This window comes from Miniopterus natalensis, chromosome 12, assembly GCF_054644295.1.
Source record: "Miniopterus natalensis isolate mMinNat1 chromosome 12, mMinNat1.hap1, whole genome shotgun sequence".
Classification (NCBI taxonomy): Eukaryota; Metazoa; Chordata; class Mammalia; order Chiroptera; family Miniopteridae; genus Miniopterus; species Miniopterus natalensis.
In genome coordinates, this window is record NC_142092.1 from 29,771,850 (window position 1) to 29,796,297 (window position 24,448).

Sequence of the window (24,448 nt, forward strand, 5' to 3'; positions counted from 1 at the left end):
ATTTCTAGGGCTAAAAAAGTTATCCTCCATGAAAAGAAATCAACCTTTTTACTGGTCATATGATTAACCAACTACCTTGCCTACTGCCATCACAAAATACTATATTTAACCAAAGTACTGTACCTTGTAATGGGTGCTTGCAAATCCAGTATTTTCCTCATCTCTAAAGTTAATGCTGGAGCACACTGTTCTTCCTTAAAATGGGGTGTCCCCTTCATTTGTGGACTTCCTCTAAAAAATAGCAAATATAAAGGATTAAAGAAGAAATTGAATTCTTATTCACTCTGTGACTAATATACACCCAATTAAATAAAGTAAATTTAATCAGACTTATAAATCAGGTATTCGTCTTTTAGGTTCTCAAATGAAAAACAGACCTAAATCCTACGATAGCAGACATATCAATGAGAAGTAAATGTGTTTGACCAATGTAACTTGTGTTGGGAGAGGTGGGAGCGAAGAGAGAACAAAGAATCTTAGGAAAAAACACAAGAAAAAAGTGAACTCTGAGGAGAACCAACAGACATTTTGTTTGAATTGGCCAACAGCCCTTTCTGAGATGGGACTATGGGAGACACACACCATTCTGTATAGTGCATGTCCAAAGTGATCCAAATCCTCACCTCCTCTTACCTTACTCCATACCTCACCATTTCTATCCTTTGGGTATGTGTCAGAATTAGGTGAGATTCTGGGATGCAATTAGATGTTTCACATAAAACTTGGTAATAAATAGCAAAATGGCTAAATTTGCAAACTCTGTGGTATTAAATGGCTGCAACTAGAGTGGTCGGGTCAGTGTCAACATAACTAAGCTGTATCATGCAACCACTCAAAAGGACTATAAAGCTGCCCTGGAATCTTCATCCCCGCATGGCATAGGACCCTCTTTCTCAATGCCTGTGTTGGAATTCAATAGCTGTGTCTCTTTTCTTACTATCAGCTATCACTTACTCTTGGAAGCAATTAGCCTGCCTAAGTCATCTCTCCCTCTCCAATCACCTATAATCCTGGAAACCAATTTGTCAATATTAGTAAAATTATGAGCAATACCTTTCAAAGTACTTTGCTTTGTGAAAATTATTTTGATGCTCACAAAGCTTTCCGCTTACTTTCTAGCTTTAGATTATTTTCCATATAGAAGCTTGGTGACAATCTAGTGACTGATGTGTTTAGTTTAGGTCTGGGAAATTTATATTTTATTTCCTTAATATACTAATGAGGTTCTCCAATTCTGTTCTTTTTTGAACAGCTGCTAAGCTTTCTCTTGTACTTTGTCTTTTGTTTTCTATATCCTGGAAGAGTTCCTGAACTGTTTTTCCCCCAATTCTTTTATTTCTGCCTACTGTACTTTTTATCCCTGCAACTTTCTTACCCTTCTTTGCTCTTTTCTTATAGCACCCATAGTTTGTTGTTGCTTTAATTAGACAGCAACTGTCTGAGGTTGTTAATGATCATTTCCTCAAAGTGTTTTTGTTCCCTGCACTGCCTATTTCCTTTGAGTTCCCTTTTCTCTGTTACGTCACTTTTATGCTGCACACTTTCCTAAAATGGCTAACAATCTTTGGTCATTCATGGTTAATAAGTTAACGAGAACAAGCTAATAATAAGTGCTGTGTGTGTGTGTGTGTGTGTGTGTGTGTTCAAGTTGGGTTTGTCAACTGGTGGACTTCAGGGTAATGACCAGTTGGCATTTTTGTTCAGGTATTCAAATGCCAGGGCCAAGGATCAAACTTGCAACTCAGGTATGTGCCCTTGACCCAGAATCAAACCAACAACCATTTGGTGTGTGGGCTGATGCTATACCCACTGAACACACCAGCCAGGGAATAATGAAATAAATTTGATTTGCAGTTTCAAGATCTATAAATCTGTATTTAAAGATAAACAAAGGAGCACATTCTAAAGCTAAACACACACTTAGTTCTGATTTATTCCTGGCAGTTTTCCTTCATTAATTTCACTGCAAGTTCCAAGATACAAAAGAAAAACCAGGCAACCTTCAGTAGATAAGTCTATCCAGTGGTCTGTGTAACTAACATGAAGGGATAGCTTAATATACAAAAGAATTTATAAAGACACAAAAGATAAAAGTGAAACATTCATTAATCGTAGAATAAATGATACTCTGAGGCATAAAAAGTCATTTGCAGTAAATAAGACTGCCATCATTGTTGAAGGCTGACTCCCAACATCAACAGGAAGATGCTGGAAACAACACTGGAAACTACAGAAGATGGAAACAACACTATGGAAACTGTGGAAGATCATGGGGGCATCTGACCTGTCTAAGGTGCAGCATACAGGAAAACGATATGTGGTCTGAGGTTAAGATCCTGTCACATAATACGGGGAAGTCGAGATACTCTAGAAAAACTAATGTGACGGACTCTTAAGATTTAGAGTACAGAAACAAGAGACAACAGAGTTTCTATAGTTGAGAAGACAACTACTAATTACTGGCCTTAATTATGATGCTCCTTTTTTTTTTAATCCTCACCTAAGGATATTTTTTCCATCGATTTTCAGAGAGAGGGGAAAGGGGAGAGAGAGAGAGAGAGACATGATTGGTTGCCTCCTGCATATGCTCCGACGGGAATCAAGCCTGCAACAGAGGTGCATGCCCTTGACTGGGAACGGAACCTGGGACCCCTCGGCCAGCGGGCCAACACTCTAACCCTGAGCCAAACCAGCTTGGCCTTCGGGACTATTATAAACCACTCCAGATAATTTCTCCTCTTTTTGATTCCCTATTTCCCAAATAAATCCCAAAGTAGATGGCTAGACAGACAAATACGGTTGACACAACATAGCATTAATGGTAACAAGCACAAACTTTGAAGATACAACACTTATGTCTGAATCCTTTGCCACTTACTAGTGTGACTATGAATGAGTTACTTTGGCCTCTCTCTGCTACCTTACAGGGTTGCTACAGGGTTTAAATGAGTTTGAAAAAGTGCTTAGAACAGCATTTTGAACTGAATAAATGTTTACAATGACACAAATGATGAAGATACACTGTCAAAAGTAAACATTTTTAAAATCCTACCCAAACATGTATTTGAGCCACTATTTTCCAGGTTTTAAAAATTTGAACTCATATAATCCTCCAAACAAATGAAGAAGAAAATATCTTTATTTCAATTTTACAAATAGGTTCTACAGAAAAACTTGAAACTTACTGAACTAACCTGACCATAAAGTAATCCAGTATGCAAATATACAATAGGCTGACTCTAACTCCTATAATTTGCTCTGCTTTGCAAAACTGTTTCCCTATAAGAGATTTAAAAAAAATTTTATGCAGCAGTTACTAGGAATAAAACTCAGGGGGAAAAGTACATTACCCAGTCAAATGTTAAAAAAAAAAAAAAATTACTTAATACATAATATATATAAATTTATATATATATAATCACTTCATATTTATATATATACACAATCACTTGAAATTTATATACTTATATAAAAATCACTTAAAATATTAGAAATGAAGTAAAAATTTGATGAAGGAAAAAATACATTAACAATAATAGCAGGTGTCCTTTATTCATTTTCCCATGAGCTGGCACTTATCTGAACATTTAATACATGTGATTTCACTTAATCCTAGGAAATAATTACTCCTGTGATCTCTTTCTATGGATGAGGAAACAGGTTTTGGAGGTATTAAGTAACTTAGTAGAAGACATACAGCTGAAGAGAGGCAGAGCTGACATTCAGTTCCAGGTCTGTCTGATGCCAAAGCCTATTCCTTTAACTACTATTCATGCTGCTCTAAGGTTATACACATTTATTGAGCTCATATATTAAAACCCAAAATCTCCAATATGATATGTGGAAGAACACTCAAATTAAAAAACAACAACAGTGCTCTTATTCTGTAGCCTAACATACACAGTCTAATACAGCAAAGTTCATGCACTGTCAGGACTACTACTTAGTTAAGTGGTGGTGTCCCCCCAAGTCTTAGAATCAGAAGGCAAGAAACTGAAACTTTTCTGGAACACAAAAATGATTATTAAAATACTATTCCAGAACACTGTATATATATGTAAATCATGTTAGTGAGGTGAAATAAAGAAAACAGTATTTTCACTGTTAAAGGATGTTATTTCCCTACCCAGCCCACCTATAGTAGTATAGACTAATGCAGTTAAGTTCAGATTATTCTGACTATTGCTTTTCATTGACAAGAGCATGTCTAAATTGAGTGATACAATGGGTTTAGTAGATGCAGTAGTTCAAAACACACAAATTATATTTTAGACACTCATTACAAGTTCTTCATAAAGTTCACAAAATTATTACTTAGAATGAAAAAATAAGCTTTATATTACCCATAAAACGGAATTTAAAATTTCTATATACATCAACTACCCGCTATACTGTCCATACCACTTTAACATTACAATTTTTCTGCCAAAATCTAGTTTCCTAAAATCTATGAAAAAAGGAAACTAAGCTACATGGCTTATGTTAGTCTTTCCCAAAATGTATTCTCAAGAATATAACAAATGTTATTTTTAGAAATATTTTCACAATGCCATTTTTTAAAAATTGTGGCCTTTTTGTTTTAGATTTTTCAAATACATGGCTAATTTTTTTTTTTTTTTTACCACAGTATCAAAAATTTTGGAAAATTCAGGAGTTGAAAGACGCTGAAAAATCACTACAGTTCTACCATTAAGGAGTTTTTTTCTTTAGATGAGTTTTGTTTTGTTTTACAAAGCTGTGGTCATATTACCTATATAATTTTGTGTGACTTGTTTCTTCATTAGGCATTATATGATCAGATTCTCAAATTTATAAACTTTTCTGAGACATTATACTTAATGATGCATATTACTCGAGGAGAATGTACCACAGTTGACTCCCACATTTGTATATATACTAGAAGTGTGCAAGAACACATTTTACTATTCTCCCACAACTATTTTTATATACGGAAATGTACTTTTAATTGCTGTATTTAATGTTTTGTTTTGAGTTAATGTTCAGAGTTACTAATTAACACAGGTTTTTCCTCTTATGAGATTGCTTTTACCTATTTATCTTTTGAAATCTTTGTGTTCCTTAGCAATTTATATTATTCCTTTATAAAAAATAGTAAGCCTTGGTCCTATTTATTGCAAAATTTTTCCGTTTGTTACTTGCTCTTTTAAGTTGTTCTTTTTTTCCTGTTAATTCTCAGAAATTTACATTTTCACCTAGTAAAATCTATTTTCCCTTTAATTTCTTACACACAAAATAAACATTGACTGTCTTCCATCATCTAGAAAAGAGATACTCATTTATATTTATATTTTCATACACTTTAATGGCTTGGTCTTTTTAAAAATAGATGTTATGCTTTAAAATTATATGTTCTTTTATTTCCAACATTCTTTCAATAAAATGTTCTTTCACTTCAAAAGTATGGTTAAAAAAGAAAACAATGCAAAATATATAGAATAACATAGTTTAAAAGTCAAATTCTTTTCTATCTACATACAAAAATATATATACAACAAAAAGTGCCCTTTCAGCTTACTTAGACATTTCCCCTCTTCCCCTCATGATCTCTTAGCTCCTTCCTGATAAGGAAAGAAGAATTCTAGATCTGGAATATATTAACAGTAATTCTGAATGTCCATGAAGGAATATAGTACACTCATCAAAGATTCCCAGACTTACTTAACCACAGAATTCTTTACTCAAGAAATGACAGTTAAAAGACCTGGTAATTTTGAAACACTATTTTTGAAATGCTGGCTTATTTTAACCACTTCAGACAACCGTAGTATTTTGTAAATTCAAAGTATGCATATCAAATATTTAAAGAACAAAAGACAAACTTACTTGGGATACACTGGTTCATAAAGGTACTTGTCCCCTCTTGTAGTTGTAATATGAAAAAACAAGATGTAGCCATTTGCCGTCTGAAAGATAAATTTTATTTACCATGATTATAGGGTAAGGCTATGACTGTAACCCTAAATTTTATATATTCTTACTTCGAAAACACTTCACTTTTTAAAAATATATATATTTTTATTGATTTCAGAGAGAGGAAAGGAGAGGGAGAGAGAGAGATAGAAACATCAATGATGAGAGAGTCACTGATTAAGCCCACAACCCGGGCATGTGCCCTGACCAGGAATCGAACCCCAATCGCCTGCATCCTAGGTCGACACTCAACCGCTGAGCCACGCCCGGCCAGGCAAAAACACTTCACTCTTAAGAACCCTCTTTAGAAAAGCTATAGTCCAATTATACAACTTTTATAAATGACTGTTTTAATATAACTCATCTGTTTAATAACCCACGAAAAGGGTTTTTATATTTTAAAAATATTTCTCACATCATTGAAATGAATAGTTCATATTACACTGCAGATATTAATATTTTAAAGTACTTGTATTATTGAATAATGGATGACTATTTTGCAAAACATACAGACCTTCTGGAACTCTGCAATAATATGGCAAACATTTTTTCCAAATTTTTAAAGCAACAATATCACCAAATAATAACGGTATGATGAAATTTTTGACTCTCCTCAAAGTTTGTAGAGTACAACTTCAGAATAACATAATTACATGTTTCAAAACCAATGAACTGGCCTCTGACTTACTGTATAATATACCGTGACACAGAAGAAAAATAAAGCAAATCTATTTCCAAAATTTGAACATCAGCTTATTTAAGTTAATAAAATGTTTTAAAAATATAAATTGTATTAAACAGTTTCGTTCTATGATCATGACACATATTTGTGACTCGTGAAGCCCAAACAACCGTTTTACATTTATATAAATATGGAAAATACTTCACGTCGTTGTTTCCAACCACACGTTTTTGGGCAAAACGGAACAAAGCAGCAAATGCTCTGCCCAATCTACTTTATACTAACACTGAATTCTTACCATTTTAGGAGCAGGTGGGCTTCTGACCAAAGCAGAACCAAAGAAAAACAAAAAACTATTTAAGGTTTCAAATTTTTTCCCATTACTACTGGCTTTCTGTTTTTTTTACTTAAAGGAATGCCAGAGAAAACAATTTCTTTAGCAAAGCCAGGTGTTTTGTTTTGTTTTGTAAGCTATAAACTTTACTATTTCATAATGTATTCCACAACTCTAGTTCAACATATTGGGATGCAAAAGGAAAAAAGCTAAGATTTTTGCCAATAAGATTATTATTCTAATTTCTAATGTATAATATTATATTCCTCTAATGTGGAGAACAGAAAAATGAATTCAATCAAACCATATCAAGTTTCATAGGCATCATGACCCCTATACAGATTAGCGATTGTTTAAAATTTGTAAACTCTACTGCTGCCTTATATAGGCTAGAAAAGTAAAATAATATGGTCTAGTACTTAGAAAAATAACATACAAATGCTTTTCGGAATATCAGACCTCGAGGTCAAAAGTTCAACATTTCAGAATATCAAATGCTAATAATATACTCAGAATTTTAGCAAATGCTTAGAAGACTGCAATGCCAGGGAAAATATAGCATCATTTTGCACCAGCATTTAGAAATTTTATATACAAGTATACTAGATGAAATTACAAGCAATAGCTCGATTTACTATTTTGGTATTCTGTATCAATCATCTTTACTAAGTATCTATGGCTTTGCATGCGTATTAAATGCTGCAACTTCCAGATCTCAATGACATTTATCATTGTTCTAAGACAGGACTGTTTACGAAAATGTCAATTTAAAAGTTTTGGTAATAAATAATCATCTTTAAAAAGTAGCATCTTTACTTAACTATACCAAATCTGTTATATGCAGTTATAATTGCCCTTCTCTTCCTAACCCAAAATACTGCAAATAAGCTTGTTTGCTTAATCTGTAGGCAACAGTTCCAATACCTTCTTCTAGTATGCACACCCCACGCCCCCGCAAACTAAGTAAATGAAGAAGTAAAATAAAGAACCTCAGAGTTCTCTTTCCTGTATCATCCTGTATCTTTATTATTTTTTTCTTTCTCCAAGTAATACTACTAGATTATGTGGCCTTAATCACAGAGGACCAACAATTTCTGTAGGTAACTTAAATGGTAAGTCTTCATGTCCCTTTCTTTTGTGTTCTCATGACTTAGGGTCATAGAAATATAAGGATAAAGGCAATAAAGGCTATAAAGAGGACAAGAGGAGGAAATCACTACTTAAACAGCAGATGGAACAGGCAGACATGTCTGTATTAATGAAATCTGGAGGCTGTGGTGGTGGTTGATGGTATTACTATTAATTGCTTGTTTGTTGTGCTTTGTTTAGGCATTTGGGAAGTTATCCCTTGCTACCCCAAGTTAAATTATTTTATGATTGATGCATGACATATATTATAAATAGTAATTTTCTGTGAACAGGAAAAATTTAAATCCAACTGTGTCATAAGGCAAATCAATTGTTGAATATAACTAAAGCCTAAGTTATAGGCAGCAATCCCAATACCTTCCTCTACCATTATCCAGTGCTTCTACCTCACATGAATTCACTAGGTACTTCAGAACTCCAACTCATAGTGAATTTCTTCCCTAGGATATACCCTTTTTATTATGAAGACTAGAACAGATTAAGCATCTGGCTCCAATAACCTAAATGATATATCACAAAGATTTCTATAATGATTTTATAATAATTTATAAGGACTTCATTTAGACATTTATTTTCTACCCCAAATACTGTCATGCCAGACTTCAAAATAAGGCTGAAATAATGAACTAGCACTTTTAAACTCTTTACACTGGTTTGTAAATGGTATTTTTTGTTTTTAGCTTTCTTTCTTTATTATACATGTTCAAATACATAAAATTAATCACCCCAAAATCATATCACTAAGATAATGATCTAACATTTTTGTACAATCTTTCAGATTTTGTGAGACAGGCTAGTAAGCCAGGATGAGCCAAACAGAGAAACTGAGACAGTTTATGGAAACAAGAGCAAAATTCAGAGATGCGGGAGACTCACACAATAATCACTTCCGAAACTGAGTTTTGTCACACCAAGATGAAGGGAAACAATGAGATGAATGGGTACTGTGTACAGTATTGCACTGCTCTGCAACTTACTATGTTCCACTCCATTAGAATACTCTGCTCTCAGCTGTTATTTGGTGACTCAATACCTCAACATGCTGGGAGGAAAAAAAATCACAATCAAACCACAGGAATTCTCAAGTAAACTGACATCTTTCCCTTATTCCCAAGTAAATTATGTTCTAATTCATGTTACAGTAACTCTCAGGTTGCAGCAGAACAGACTATGTTTCCATTAGCTGGTTGTGAAGGGAATTATTAAAGGCAGCAGTGGGAAATAGAGTATACTAGGCTAAGCAGTTTGGGACACATTTTGTATGCAACGGGAAGCCAATGAAAGGTTTGAAAATAATAACAACATAAGAGCTATGCATAATTAAGATGCACTTCAAGTAGAGAAAAATACTAGCTAAAAGTTTTCACTTCTAAGCAATCTAGACAAAATATAAAAAGGCCTCTACTAAGGTCATGGCAATGAGAATAAAGAGGATGACAGGAAACCAGATACTGGACTTCGCAGCACACTGGTGACTAGACAGGATGCAGAATCAAAGGGCCCCAGGGTTTTTTTCCTACTATAAGCAAGATTACCATGAAAATACTTACACATATGCCTAAATACACTAGTGCTGCCCTGGCCAGTGTGGTTCAGTTGGTCGGGGTATCGTCCATACACCAAAAGCTGGTGGGTTCGATTCCCAGTCAGCGCACATACCTAGGGTGTAGGTTTGATCCCCAGGAGGTGTGCATACAGGAGGCAACCGACTGATGTTTCTAGATCACATCAGTGTTTCTCTCTTCCTCTCTCAAATCAAATAGAACAAAATAAAAATCTATCAATCAATAAATAAATACACTGGTGCTACTATTTGTCAGATATAATCATAGAGATGAGAACAGTACTTAAAATTGATGTTAATGCTCCTTGTGCCTGGATATCTATTCATTGTCTGATATTTAGAAAAACTAGGAATAACTATGGCCTGGTATGTTTACAAAAATGATACTCTACACCTGATATTTACAGAAAACACTCTCCCAAACACTATGAACCAATTCTTAAAATGGTAAAGGATTTTCTTTCCACACCCCATTAAAAAAAGTGTCAGTGAGATTTCTTTTTAAGGTACAAGTTGATAAGGAGGTGACCGTGGCTCTGTTGATGATACAGAAATAGAATTTTGGATATAACTGACATGTCAGAGCACACGATGATGATACTTGGGTGGGGCAGGTCAGACAGTAAGAGACTCACACGGGGACGGCTGCTTCGGCATGACTTAACCATCTGCAGAGAGTCAGGCTGTATTGCTCTGCAGATCATACAACTGTATCCCCTTGCCTACACACTCTATTAATGACTTTTTATAAAAGCAAGTTCCAAAGCATCTCCTAGATTCAGCTTTCTTCCACAAGCTAATAGGATTAAACCACCATGCTAACAGTGAAAAGACAGTAAAGCAGAATTATTAAGACTCTGGAACTCTAGAACCAGGCTTCATGGGTTAGAATTCCATCATCAATAATGTAATCTTAGGTACATAGCAGCTATGTAATCAGGGGCAGGTTATTTAATCTCTCTACCTTTCCTCAAATGTATGATAAGAATAGTAAAATTACTTAATTTAGAGGAATTTTATGAAGAACACATTAATTTTAATATACATAAAGCACTTACAATAGTTCCTAGTAGACATCCAAAAAATTTACTGCCATAATAACTTTGAATCCTCAAGTAAATAGTTAATTCATAATAAATATATTCTATGTATGAGGCTAATAAAATGTACAATGCATTAGAGGAAAAGGACCCCTGGAATCAGTAAAGCTTCAAAGCCAATTACACTTTGGTTACCGGGAAAGTTCACTTATCCAGTACCCATTCCGTGATAATATACAATTCCTTAATGTTTATTTTTATTGTACCTCAATAGATTATCTTTTAGTATAAATGGCTATTTGCAAAGAGTGACTGCTTTACTAAACAGGTAATACAAAAATATTAGTGACCTTTGTAAATTATTATTATATAGCTAATGATTCTCCATCTGAATTAGTTTATATTATAAAGTAAGAAATAAAAATTTTAAATAACCTCTGTTGCAGGCAGATGCAAATAAAAAGTTGAACAGATAGAAATGGTTTAGTTTAAGGTGAGCTTCTGGATTCTGGTGAGATGGAAAGACTGAGCCCACATTCCTAACCTTCTTGTCTCATGGTACAATTACCAAGATGTGTGCTGGATGGACTAAAGGATGCTGTCAGATTCATCAAGCTCTCTTCCGTTCTCTTGGGAGAGAACAGGTGCTGAGGGACCAGGCAGAGGGAAAGTTCTGTTTTGCTACTCCTTGAGGCTCTGGTTCCCTACGTAAATCTAAAAAGCAGAAGCCCATGGCTCTCCTCAGAAAAGGGCTGAATGTGACTGTTCCCACAAGTGGACACTGATAGGGCTGTCCACATAACCCCAATGACTTCAGCCAGCAGAGTTTACACCGGTGAATTATTGCTCCCAGGCCTCATTGTCTGAAGGAGCCTTTAGCTTAAGGTCCTTCCACTTGAAGAAACTGCCTGGGAATAGAGGTGACTCATCCCTAAGCTTCAACATAGGACAAGAGTTTGTAAGCTGTCTGCCTCTGCAAACTGCCATTTTAGCTAACATCTGCTGGTCTGCATTGCCCGAGAGATACACAGGAAAGCCTGACCTCAATGGGTGGCTAACAGAACACGAGAAAGAAAAATTCCACTTATATGCAAGCTCAGTAACTTTATTATGGAAGACCTAACTAAATGGCTCAAATATATGGATCCTACTAATGAGTCACATAGATGAGAGAGAAGAATGCAAGTAAATTAAGGGAAAAATATTTAGGATTTTCCAGACAGTATTAGAACATAAGACTTTTCAGAGCTAAATATTTCCTAAAAGAAAAATTCAACAGATGACCTGATATAGAATAAACTTTTGTGGGAGGTGAACCTTTTATTCCAGAAGATTAAATGGAAACAATCTCAGAACATATAGAGATTAAGTCATTATTGAAAAATGAGAGACTTGGAGGAGAAATTCAGGTTTTAGAATGAGTAAAAAATTAAGAAATCATACAGGACAGGACAAGTTTGGTTCTGTTCTTGTATTATTTAAAAAATAATAGAAAAGCCCGGCCAGCATGGCTCAGTGGTTGAGCATTGACCTAGGATCCAGGAGACTGTGGTTTGATTCCGAGTAGGGGCACATGTCCAGGTTGTGGGCTTGATCCCCGGCGGGGGACATGCAGGAGGCAGCCGATCAATGACTCTCTCATCACCGATGTTTCTGTCTCTTTCTGCAATCAATAAAAATATATTTTCAAAAAAATAATAATAACAGGAGAAAAATTCCCTAGTACAGAAACACTTGAATCTTCAGTTTGAAGAGGCTGAGATTCCGTTTTAATGGGGTGGGGGACTGCAGAAGAGAACAAAGGGAGAGAGTTTAATAAAAACAAAAGAAAAGAATTATCTAGTGATAATAAGAAATGACTAAATTTCAATCATAAAGAGAAAAACCATTCAGAAAAAAAGAACTGGCTGCCTGCAAAGGAAAGAGAATCAGATTAGCACTAGACCTCATCACTAACACTAGAAACCAGAGGTCATCAGAACAGTATATCATGGCTGGAAAAAAAAGAATCTCAATCTAAGAATCTTATACCTAGACAGGATATCCTTTTCCATGGTTAAAGAATGGTATGTTCAGGTATTACTTATTTAATTTAATCTGTGAATGACTACCGTATGTGCAGAAAATGCTCCTGGCACTGGAGCCACAGTGAAGAAAACTGATATGGAACTAGGTTTAAAAAATAAACAAACACAGGTAACCTGCAGAACAACTGCAAAAGGCCAATAAACATGAAAAGATGCCAAACCTCATTAGCAATAAAACAAAGAAAATAAAAATGACAAGACCATTTTTCATCAATCTAATAATGCAGGCATAAATTCAGGGAAAATAGGAATCTTAGGGACACTTAAGGAGTAATTCTGGAACTGATACAATTTGATTGAAAAGTAATTTGGCAATATTTATTAAAAAGAAGATACATGTATACTTTGACCCAGCAATCCCACACAGGGATAAGTACCCCAAAGAAATAAATGCACTAATACAAAAGGATACATGTACAATAATGTTTACTGTAGCACTGTGTGTAGTTGCCAAATGTCCAGCAAGTAAAAAATAGCAAAGTAAATAAGAAACTTCCATACTACAGAGTACTGTACAAATACTAAAATTAAATTAGAAGTATATATTAATCTAGGAGAGTCCTAATACACTAAGTAAAAAAATAAATGAAATTGAGATCTCAATTTTGTCTGAAAATGAGAAAAATTCCTATATTTATTTATCAATTTAAAATTATACTCATCTGTAAATTAGAACCCTATGCAGACATTCAAAATCAAGTGACGCAAGAATGCCGAAGTGAGACAATGTTCATGATGTCAAAAAAGTAGATTATGAAAATTTATGATAGCTTTCTAAAAATAAAAAATGTTTCAGATAATCTTCTACTTATAAAACTCAGATTCACCAAATCTGTTCCCCATCAACATGTGACATTACCAGTCACTTATAGTAGTATCACTTTGGATTTAAAAACAAATAGACTTCAATAGCTTTTCAAAATCCATGTGCTATATTAAGTATAAGAGCATCTGCAAATATCCATGAAAAATATATAAGGACAGAAATAAAAATTAATGATTATCTATGAATGGTAGAATTACTGATAATTTTTTTCTTGTTTTTGTCAGTTTCTCATAGTTTCTCCCCCCACTTCTTCTCTTAAAAAAAAAATTTTAAAAACAAAAATCAATAAATATCCCCTTCCTCTCTCTCTCAAAAAAAAAATCAATAAACATGTACTTGGGTGATGATTAAAAAAAAAGATCAGTGCTTGCCAGAGGTATGAGAGAGGAAGAGATAAATAGGAGGAACACAGAGGATGACTTGGGGGCTAGTAAAACTACCCTGTATATACTATAATGGTGGATACATGTCATTATAAATTTGTCCAAACCCACAGAATGTACAACACCAAAAGTAACATAACACCACCATAATTCAACCTATGCTGATAATGGAAGAGGCTATGCATGTGTTGGGGAAGAGAACATAGGGAAATCTCTATACTTTCCCCTTGATTTGGCTGTAAATACAAAACTGTTCTTTAAAAAGTTTATTTTCATAAAGTCCACTTATGATCCTACAAGTAAGTATATTAAAATTCATATCAGCTAAAACATTAATTCATATTTTCAATTATACAGAGATGAATTAACTTGAATCCTACCAGCATTTACTCAGTATATTTAATATGAGCCAGACTACAGTAGCTAAAATGAAATTCACCATGACATCTTCACAAGGTTCTAGAAAAAGACTGTAAGCAATAACCAGGTAAAGTACAAATTGAATTTTCAATAGCCAAAAAGAGTAAGTTGTTTTTATCTTCACCTATGTACACATTTTATCTCCCCAATGTGAAAAGGAATAATTTCTTCTAACCTCTTTGCTTTCTTAAATAATTAGTAGACTGTAAAAGGTTAATAAATTAATGTGAAATTATTTCTGCTCTAAAAAGAAAGCTAATGGACTGTTTCCCCTTTATTGGTGGTATAGAGACTGGTACCTGACCTGGGGTTATTAGGGCAGGGGAATAGTGGCCCAGAGTGTAAGAGTTCCATAGAGGAGGTAGTTGCAGTTACAGGCTATGACTTGGTTGGTTTGTATATGCGAGGTATATCAATAGATGAGTCTTTTACTATCTTTAGGAATTGGCTAGCCCTGGGAGTTGCAGTGCCTCCAGGGTCAGCAAGGACAGAAGATATCAAAGCATCAGAGATACAGAAAAATAAAAAGAAAGAAAGAATAGAGAAAACAAATTTTTATAAATTTTATTGTTACAAAATTCTAAATATAATAGCTATGAATATTGAGTATACTTTTTCTTTGTAATACACATCCCCTAGAGAATGACATTTGTTTGTGGGGATAACATATTTGCTTAATTAGGTTTAAAGTTAGTGCTCCCTATATCAAAACAGACTGCAAAGTTTCCTCAATTAATGCTGGTTTGTAATGAGATTTTACATACCTCACATTTGAAAATGTCTTTTTACACAAGTACTGTCAAATACTGATATCAATCCATGAGCATATAATTTTAATTGATTATATACAGTACCAGGTAGGCAATTAGAGAAGTCTATTGGATTCCTCTCCTGATGTTTGCCTTTTGACATGTCCTCACATTGTAGATTAATTACTTCCAACTGAAGGTTAAATGGAACATTTCTCATTTTCACAATTAAATAGATTTGGAAATATGGAAGTTTCCTTTGCAATTGCATCAAGTTCTGAAAAATGGTATAGTCTGGACTCAGGAAATATATCTGCTGCTAATTTTTGTTGGAAATAGAAATCTTACTTCTTTTCTCTTAACTCTTAAAAGCAGTGGAAGTATGAAAAGCAGTCTGACATTACTTGTGATTCAAACATTAGTTGTCATCAAATGACTTTACCATATATACATTTCACATATAAGCAATGTTTTGTTTTGTAGTTTTGGACTGAAGTCATTAGACAATACCAAGTATACAGCAAAAGCTATCTTCCAAAGTCATTCGGTGTCTGATCAGTACCTGCAGGTGGTTCTTCAAGTTAAAAAAATTTCTACCTCAGCCCCTGAGCTAAAAAATTTAACAGTAAACCTTTACCACTGACTGCTAAGCCATCAACAGCTACGGGGTTAAGCAAGTCAGGACAGTTAGCTTCTATTTCCGATAAAAAACTAAACTAACCATAGTCTTTAAATGCTTATATGCGCACAAACTTTGTAAATTTGTCCGACTAAGTAATAAATAAGCCTTTTTCTGTTCCACACATATTTTTACCATCATCAGTTAAAACACACCTTAGTGGATTCTGCTTCAAGTTGTATTCAATTAGTGTGTTTTGAACTTCTTTGAAACTCTTTACACCTGAAGGTGTTCTACCCAAACTATATTCATAGGAAGTGATTCTCAGTCATTTCATACTCTGCACTGATTATTCAAATAAACTGAGCAGTCCTAGCAAACTTACTTTCATTTTCATTTTTGTGAAGAATTTCTGGTATGATGAGATTTTTTTTCCTTTTAACTTTGCTAATTTTTCTAACTATTAATTTCACTGAGTTGGAAATACTACGATTATTATTTAACTAAGTACTAAGTTGGGTAATGTCAACTTATATTCCTTTGGCTTCACTAGTGTCAATGCATAATAAACACAGTATTTTGCCATCTAATTCAATAATAAAATAATCCACACTCCAAAGACTATTTTTCCCCTCTTCTGATGTAATAGGTATGCACTATAAAAATAATAAAAAAATGTCATGGTATGGAGAGATGCATGAATTCACTGGAAACACTGAATTTATAAACGTGTTACCATAATTTATGGTGCACTGAGCAGGACAGTAAAGAGTGGAAGTGTCACATGTGGTCACTATAAGGACTACTCAAGTCAGCGGTTTCAGCTTAAAAGCAGCCAGACAAAATGTAAACAAATTAGCATTTTCATGCTCCAAGACATGTTATTTATAAACAATGAAATTTAAATTTCATATAATTTTCAAGTGCCAAAAATATTATCCCCCTTGGATTTTTTTTTCAACCATTTAAATACATAAAAATATTCTTAGTTCATGGTCCATACACAAACAGGCAGCAGGGTAGACCTGGTGTGTAGCTGGTAGTCTGCAATACCCCTACTGTGGGAAGTGAGAAACTACTCAATATTTCTGATCATGTGGATCATTCTCAGATGATTAACCCAGTAAGCATTACATAGCATGAACTAGAAAAGGACAGGAAACAAAGAGAAAAGTTAGTGTAGCAGTTAAGAGTACAGTAAATGGAATCTGAGCACCTAAGTTTAAATTCCTCTCTTCAACATACACTATCTGTGTAACTTTGGATAAAACTTATTTTCTTAGAGCCTCAAAATACTTATCTACTATGAAGGATAATTGTACCTACTTGAAAGTGTTGACTTAAAGATTAAATTATATGATCCACATAAACTAATTATAAAAATACTTATGTAGTGCTCAATACATGTTTAACCATATACATTACTGCTAATTCATATTAGGTAATGATAACAGTCCAAGAGATGATGGCGACGACAGTGACAAAACAAAAACTGAAAAGGTAAAATCAACCAGATTTAAGAATATTAATGGAACAAAAAAGAAATGCAGAAATAGATCCAAATGCAGATGAGAATTTAGTATGACATAAACACAAAGTTTATCATTTTTGTGAGACATCCTTGGGAACGGAGGGCAGGACTTGTATAAATTTGGGAGTACCATGTGAATATAGAGAAAAGCTTTTAAAAGTTGGATTAAATAGACTTCAAGGAAAAGCAGGTAAGTGAGGAGAATAAACAGAAAAGGATATGGCCACTACAGTTAGAAATGGGAGGAATTAGAAGAATCAAGAAAGAAGATATAGGAAAAAATAACCTGAATAGAAGATCTGGCTCAGCAATTCCCATCACAGAAGATAAACACACTAATGGGTATGAAAGATTGAAAGGAAGTCACCTAAGAGAACCAAGTTCAAATGCAATGTAATGATTTAATAAGAAAACACTATTAAAGTTGAAAAATCTACTTACTGACACAGCTATCACTGTACTATCTGGCTTCCATTCAGCTTGCTTGTAGGATCCAAACTGAGAAGATGATTTTGCAGGTTCCTTGTAGGTTACGATTAACACACTAGGCTGAAAGAAGACAGTTGTGTTTTATTAATGTCTCATAAGAATATATAAAAACAAATTTAAGATAATTTATCACAAAGTATTCTAAAAGTGTAATAAAATATAACAATCAAATATTAAATCATTAGCTTAAATTAATCCAAACAAATCAACTAAAAAGAACCAAAAAGAAAGATAATCTGAATAGGACTGTATCTTTTAAAGAAGTTGAACCTATACTCAATAATCATTAAAAATAAAAAATATAAAGAAACAGGCCCAGATGGGTTCACTGGTGAATTCTACCAAATATTTAAGGGACAAATTTAAGAAACAAATTCTCTATAATCTTCCAGAAGACTGAGCAGAGAAAATACTTCCTAACTCTTTCTATGGGGACAGCATCACCCTAATACTGAAACCAGACAAAGACATTACAAGAAAGGAAAACAACAGGCCAATATCACTGATGAACATAGCTGCAAAAATTCTCAACAAAATATTAGCAAATCTAATCCAACAAATGTATAAAAATGAATTATAAAACACAAACAAGTGCAATTTATTCCAGGTAAGCAAGGCTGGATCAACATTTGAACATCAATTAGTGTAATCCATCACATCAATGGGATAAGAAAAATCACATGATGCTATTAACAGACACAGAAAATTAATTTGACAAAATCCAACACTCATTCATGATAAAAACTCTCAGCAAACTAGGAATAGAGGGGAGCTTCCTCAACTTGACAAAGAACATTTACAAATAACCTGCAGTTAATATCATACTCACTGGTAAAAAACTTAGTTTTCCTGCTAAGATCACAACAAGGACATCCCCTTTCACCACTCCTTTTCAAAAGCATACGGGAAATCCTAGCTAATACAATAAGACAAGAAAAGGAAATAAAAGAAATACACATTGGGGAAAAAAGAAAGATAACTGTCTTTGTTCATAGAAGACATGACTGCCTGAAATCTGAAAGAACCAACAAACATGAAAAAAAATTGTGAGAATAGGTGATTATAGTAAGGTTTCAGGATACAATGCTAATATATAAAAATCAATTGCTTTCACCTTGCCTGGTGTAGCTCAGTGGTTAATGTTGGCCCACGCACCGAAGGGTAGTGGGCTTTATTCTAGTCAAGGGCACATACCTGGGATTTGGGTTTGCTCCCCACTCCCAGGTCGGGGCAGGTGCAGGAGGCAACCAGTCAATGCGTCTCTCTCACGTTGATGTTTCTCTCTCTCTTTCTCTCTCTCTCCCTCCCTCCCTCCCTTCCTCCCTACCACTCTCTCTGAAAAGAAATGGAAAAAAATAACCTCAGGTGAGGATTAAAAAAAAAAATCAATTGCTTTCCTATATATCAGAAATAAACAAGTGGAATTTGAAATTAAAAGCACAATACCATTTGCATTAGCAACAAAAAAAATTTAGGTATAAATCTAACAAAGTATGTACAAGATATATATGAACAAAACTACTAAATTTTGATAAACAAAATTTAAAAAGAACTAAATAAATGGAAATATATTCCAAATTCATAGATAGGAAGACTCAACATTATCAAGATATTAGTTCTTCCCAACTTGATCTAGAGTCTACACAACCCCAAACAAAATCACAGCAAGTTATTTTAGAGATATCAGCAGAATGATTCTGAAGTTTATATGGAGAAGCAAAATAACTAGAATGGCGAATTCAATGTTGAAGGAAAAGAACTGAGTCGGAGGACCGATATTCCCAACTTCAAGACTTACTATAAAGATATAATGAAGACAAAGTGGTACTTGCAAAAAAAAAGAAAACAGGTCAATGGAACAGAATAGAGTGCCCAGAAATACACCCATATAAATATAGTCAACTGACTTTTAATAAAGGAACAAAAGCAACACGATAGGAACTGGATTGTTTTTTCAACAAATGGTGCTGAAATAACTGGACATCCACTTTCTGGCACACAAGAAGATTCCACAGGATCATCTTGTACTTTCTCTGCCCCTGCCCTAGAATCAGCCATATTTTCCAGGGACTCCTGTTTCTTTTTATTAGAGAATAGTATTTAGAAAACAAGATCTAGAAACAAGATGTTTGTTGCTAGTGTCATTGCTTCTAGCTTCTAGGTCCTCTCAAAAAACACAGTGTAAAATCTATGTGCCTATACCAACCAATTTATACACATATACCTCTTTATATTTCTTTCAATATATGCATGTCTTTATGCACAGAAACACGTGACTTTAATAAGGCACAGCAGTTCACTCTAACCTTCTCCTTTACTTACCTGTAAATTTTTTCTGACAGTGAGAAAACTGGCTATAATTTCTTAAAATTAATTTAGTTCTTTGTTTGACCCTACTAGATACATAGAATTGTTTGGGATTGCTAACTGTATCCATATAAAAAACTAATTTACAACCAGAATACAGTTTTTATGGATAGCTTCTTTTACTTTGGATGGTCAAAGTTATATAGGCCATTCCCTTAAAAGCTTTCTTTAATCTCTAAAAATTAAGTACAAATGTTTCTAAAAAGCTAACAATGCTCCAAACTCATTAAAACTGCTAGACATTAGCTGTTTGTACTTCAATTATCAACGGAAAGTTAAAAACAAGCACCTTGGGAGGAGTGACATCAGCAAAGATAGCAGAATAGGAAGAGCTGGACTCTCCCCCGAACACACCCCACACACAAATACAGATTCAGCAACAATTCACAGAAAAAATTCCACTTTTGAGTATTCCAGAAACTAGTTGAAAGGCACCTGAATGCTGGATAAACATGAAATTAGACTCATCAAACCTGATAGGGAGATTCAGGACACACTCTTGTCAGAATTTCTACCCCCAATACAATGCCAAGAAATCCTTCAGTTCCCAGCTAATCCCCTAGGAGCAAAAGAGGTGAGCTGCATGTCCAATGCCCCAACCTTTCTACAAAAGCTCCCCAGAGAACTGGCCTCTGTCTTGCCAGACTGACAGAACCAGCATAATCTAGCCACCTTGGGGAGAATAGAGACAGTAGCTTGGACTGATAGTCACCCTATCACAGCTCAGCAAAGAGCGAGCAGAGGGAAGATTCCAGTTCACAGCTCTTTCCTGGGCAAAGAAAGCACTAGTCCACATGTCCAATGCACAAACTTCTATGGGGGCAATCCAAAGGAATGGCTTTTGCCTTGCCTGTCTTATAGTGCTGATGGGATCTAGAAAAATCTGGCTGTCTGGGACCTAAGTGAGAACAGACACAGAAATTTAGGAAGGCAGTTGCCATAGCCCCTGCCCCTGGCTTAGCACAAAACAAGTGGACAATAACCCCCAGCTTGCAACTTCTCTCTGGGGAGCAAGTTAGTCCACAGCGCCAATGCCCAAACTTTTCTGGAGGCTGCCCAAAGTGCACAGGGGGGTTCTGCCTTGCTTTTCACAGGGCATTGATGAGACCTGGCAAATCTGGTCACCAAGGAGCTAGTGAAAACAGAGACAGAGGTGTTTGAGTTGCCCTAACCCCACTCCTAGCTCAGCACAGAAGCACAGAGACTGGGGGGTATGGCCCCAGCTCCCAGCTTATCCTTTAGGAAGGGAAAGAGTTGAATCCAACTTTTCAGGATGAACAATTTTCAGTTCACTTGTTGAAGTGCACTTAGGGAACCCAACATACTCTAGATAATGGATAACTGCAAAGAACAAAGGAAGAGCATTAAACTGACATGAGGTTTGAGAGGCTATCAGAAATCTCTTGCCAACTGACTGACTGGCTTCTAACATATGAGACCAGTTTGTGAAGACTGGGAGAGGTGGCTGCTCTGTCAAATAAGCAGTCACCAACACAGAGTTAATGAAGATAAAAAACAAGCAAGTATGTTCCAAACAAAGGAAAGAAGATAAATCTCCAGAAACAAACCCTAATGAAACAGAGACACATAATTTACCAGACAGGTAATTAAAAATAACCATCAGAAAGATGCTCAGTAAGGTCAGGAAAATAATGGATGAACAAAGTGAATTTCAACAAAGAGAAAAGAAATATAAAAAAGTAACAAATAGAAATCATGGAGTTAAAGAATATAATAACTGAAATAATAAAATTCTCTAGAGGAGTTCAACAAGAGACTACATCTAGATAAGAAAGGATCAGCAGCCCTAGCTGGTTTGGTTCAGCGGTTAGAGCATCGGCCAAGGACTGAAGGGTATCAAGTTCAATTCCAGACAAGGGCATGTACCTCAGTTGTAGGCTCTATCTCCACCCCAGTCAGGGTGTGTGGGAGGCAACCAATCAATACGTCTCCCCCCCACCCCCTCTGAAAAGCAATAAAAAAATATCCTGGGGTGAGGATAAAAAAAAAAAAGGATCAGCAAACTCTAAGAAAGGTTATTTGAAATCAATCACAAGCGCAAAAAAAAAGAGTGAAGAAAGTTTAAGGGACTATGTGACACCAACAAGCAGACCAGTATATACACAGAAGAGGAGAGGAGAGGAGAGAAGAGAGAAGTGACGAGAAAACTTATTCAAAGAAATAGACTGAAAATGGAAATGGACATCCAGATACAATACGTCCAAAGAAGTCCCAAAAAAGGAACTTAAATCCACACTAAGAGAACTTAAAAACTGTCAAAAGTAAAAGCAAAGAGAATATTTTGAAAACAAAAGAAAAAGGCAACTTGTCGGGTACCACAGAACCCCCGTAAGACTGTAAGTGGATTTCTCAGCAGAAACCTTGCAGGCCAGAAAGGAGTGCAATGATATATTCAAAAGCTGCCAAACAAGAATATTACATCCAGCAAAACTGTTCTTCAAAAATGAAAGAGAGTCTTTCCTAAACAAACAAAAGCTGAGGAAGTTTATCACCACTAGACCTACTTACCAGAAATGCTAAAGGGGGTTCTTTACATTGACATGAAAGGTCACTAAACAGCAATACAACAGCATAAAAAAGTACAAAATTGGTTGGTATGGGTAAATGTGTAGACAAATACAGGATACTGTAATACTCTAATGGTTAGGTGACAAAACAAGTCTTAACAAATTTAAGAAGACTGAAATCATACCAACTATCATTTCTGACCACAATGGAATGCTACTTGAAACCAATAGCAAAAGAAAAACTAGAAAATTCACAAATATGTGAAAATCAAACATGTTCTTGAACAACAACAACAAATGGGTCAAAGGAAAAATCTAAAGGAAAATCAGAAAATATCCTGAATAAACAAAGACTAAAACACAACATACCAAAATCTATGAATGCAGCAGAAGTAGTACTATGAAGGAAGCTTATAGTGATAAAAGCCTACATTTAAAAAGATCTCAAAACAACCTGATTTTATACCTCAAGGAAATAGAAAAAGAATGAAGTTCAAAGTTAAATAAGACTAAAGCAGAAATAAGTGAAATAGATAATAGTAAAGCAAAATAAAAATAACAAAACAATTGGTTTTTTAAAAGATAAACAAAACTGACAAACCTTCAGCTAGACTTGAGGCAGGATAGTTAAGATGTCAGGAGAATTTTTTTGGCAAGTGGGAAAGGGAAACTGAGGCAAACGGTTAGACAATAGGGCCAAGGGAGTCAAGCAATTTACAGTCAGCTAGTAAATAGCAAGAGCTTATCTTCCCTAACCAAGTACACTTGAAAGCAAATAGCTTATACCTCTCTTCCCTAACCAAGGAGTAAGTAGCTTAAATCACCATGGTAAGGGAGATAGAAAACAGATTCCCAATTAGTGCCAGCCAAATACAAAGACAGATGAAGTCAGGGGAGGAAATAACAAAAAACTCAATTAGAGTCAAACAAATCCAAGATAGAGGCAAAGAAAGCTGACCAGAAAATGACCCTACTCCTTCTACGCACTTATTTTGGTACATCAACATATTTAAGAATACACCTGGAAAAATGAAGAATATTCTACAGAAACCCTCCTTGAGATCTCCCCAAGGGTTCCGGCCAGCAAAGACACATAAAAGCCCTCAAGACAAAGGATGCCTCTCTGAAGCTCGCCCAAGCCTTATTTTAAGCAAGAACTTTTAATTTTCTTTCTCCTGAATTCTCACTGTGTCTAGCTTTAATAAAGTCTTAAAAAATGACCTGGACTTATGTTGTGAAATCTTTCCTGCATGAAGTCAAGAACCCATACACTACAGGCCAGCCTGATGCAGACTCAGGCCTGGCCCCAGTCTGGCGACAGACTAAGAAAAAAAAGAACTTAAATACAGAAATGAAAAGGAAGACATTGCAATTGATACCATAGAAATACAAAGAATCATAAAAAATGACTACAAACAGTTGTAAGGCAACAAGCTACTTAACTAGTAGAAATGAATAAATTCTTAGAGATACACAACATACCAAGACTAAATCATCATGAAGAAACAGAAAATTCGAACAGACCTATAATTTGTATGGCAATTAAATTTGTGATGAAAACCTCCCAACAAAGGAAAGCCCAGGACAAGATGGCTTCACTGATAAATTCTACCAAACATTTAAAAAATTAATGTCAATTCTCAAATTTTTCCAAAATACTGAAGAGATGAAAATACTTCCAAAATCATTTTATGAGGCCTGCATTACCCTGATGTCAAAGCCAGACAGAGGCACCACTAGAAAAAAACC

General features: G+C 34.9%; 1 protein-coding gene across 3 annotated transcripts in view; it reads right to left on the reverse strand.

Moving 5' to 3' along the window:
• The window catches only part of RIC1 (RIC1 partner of RAB6A GEF complex), an 82,799-nt gene that overhangs the window by 43,793 nt on the left and 14,558 nt on the right, over nucleotides 1-24,448 (reverse strand). For all 3 annotated transcript variants that reach the window (XM_016214242.2, XM_016214243.2, XM_016214241.2), the window contains exons 2-4: nucleotides 17,757-17,864; nucleotides 5,845-5,924; nucleotides 124-231 (exon numbers count right to left, since the gene is read on the reverse strand). In XM_016214242.2, coding sequence (XP_016069728.1) covers nucleotides 124-231; nucleotides 5,845-5,924; nucleotides 17,757-17,864 — 296 coding nt within the window. The remainder of the gene's footprint in view (nucleotides 1-123; nucleotides 232-5,844; nucleotides 5,925-17,756; nucleotides 17,865-24,448) is intronic.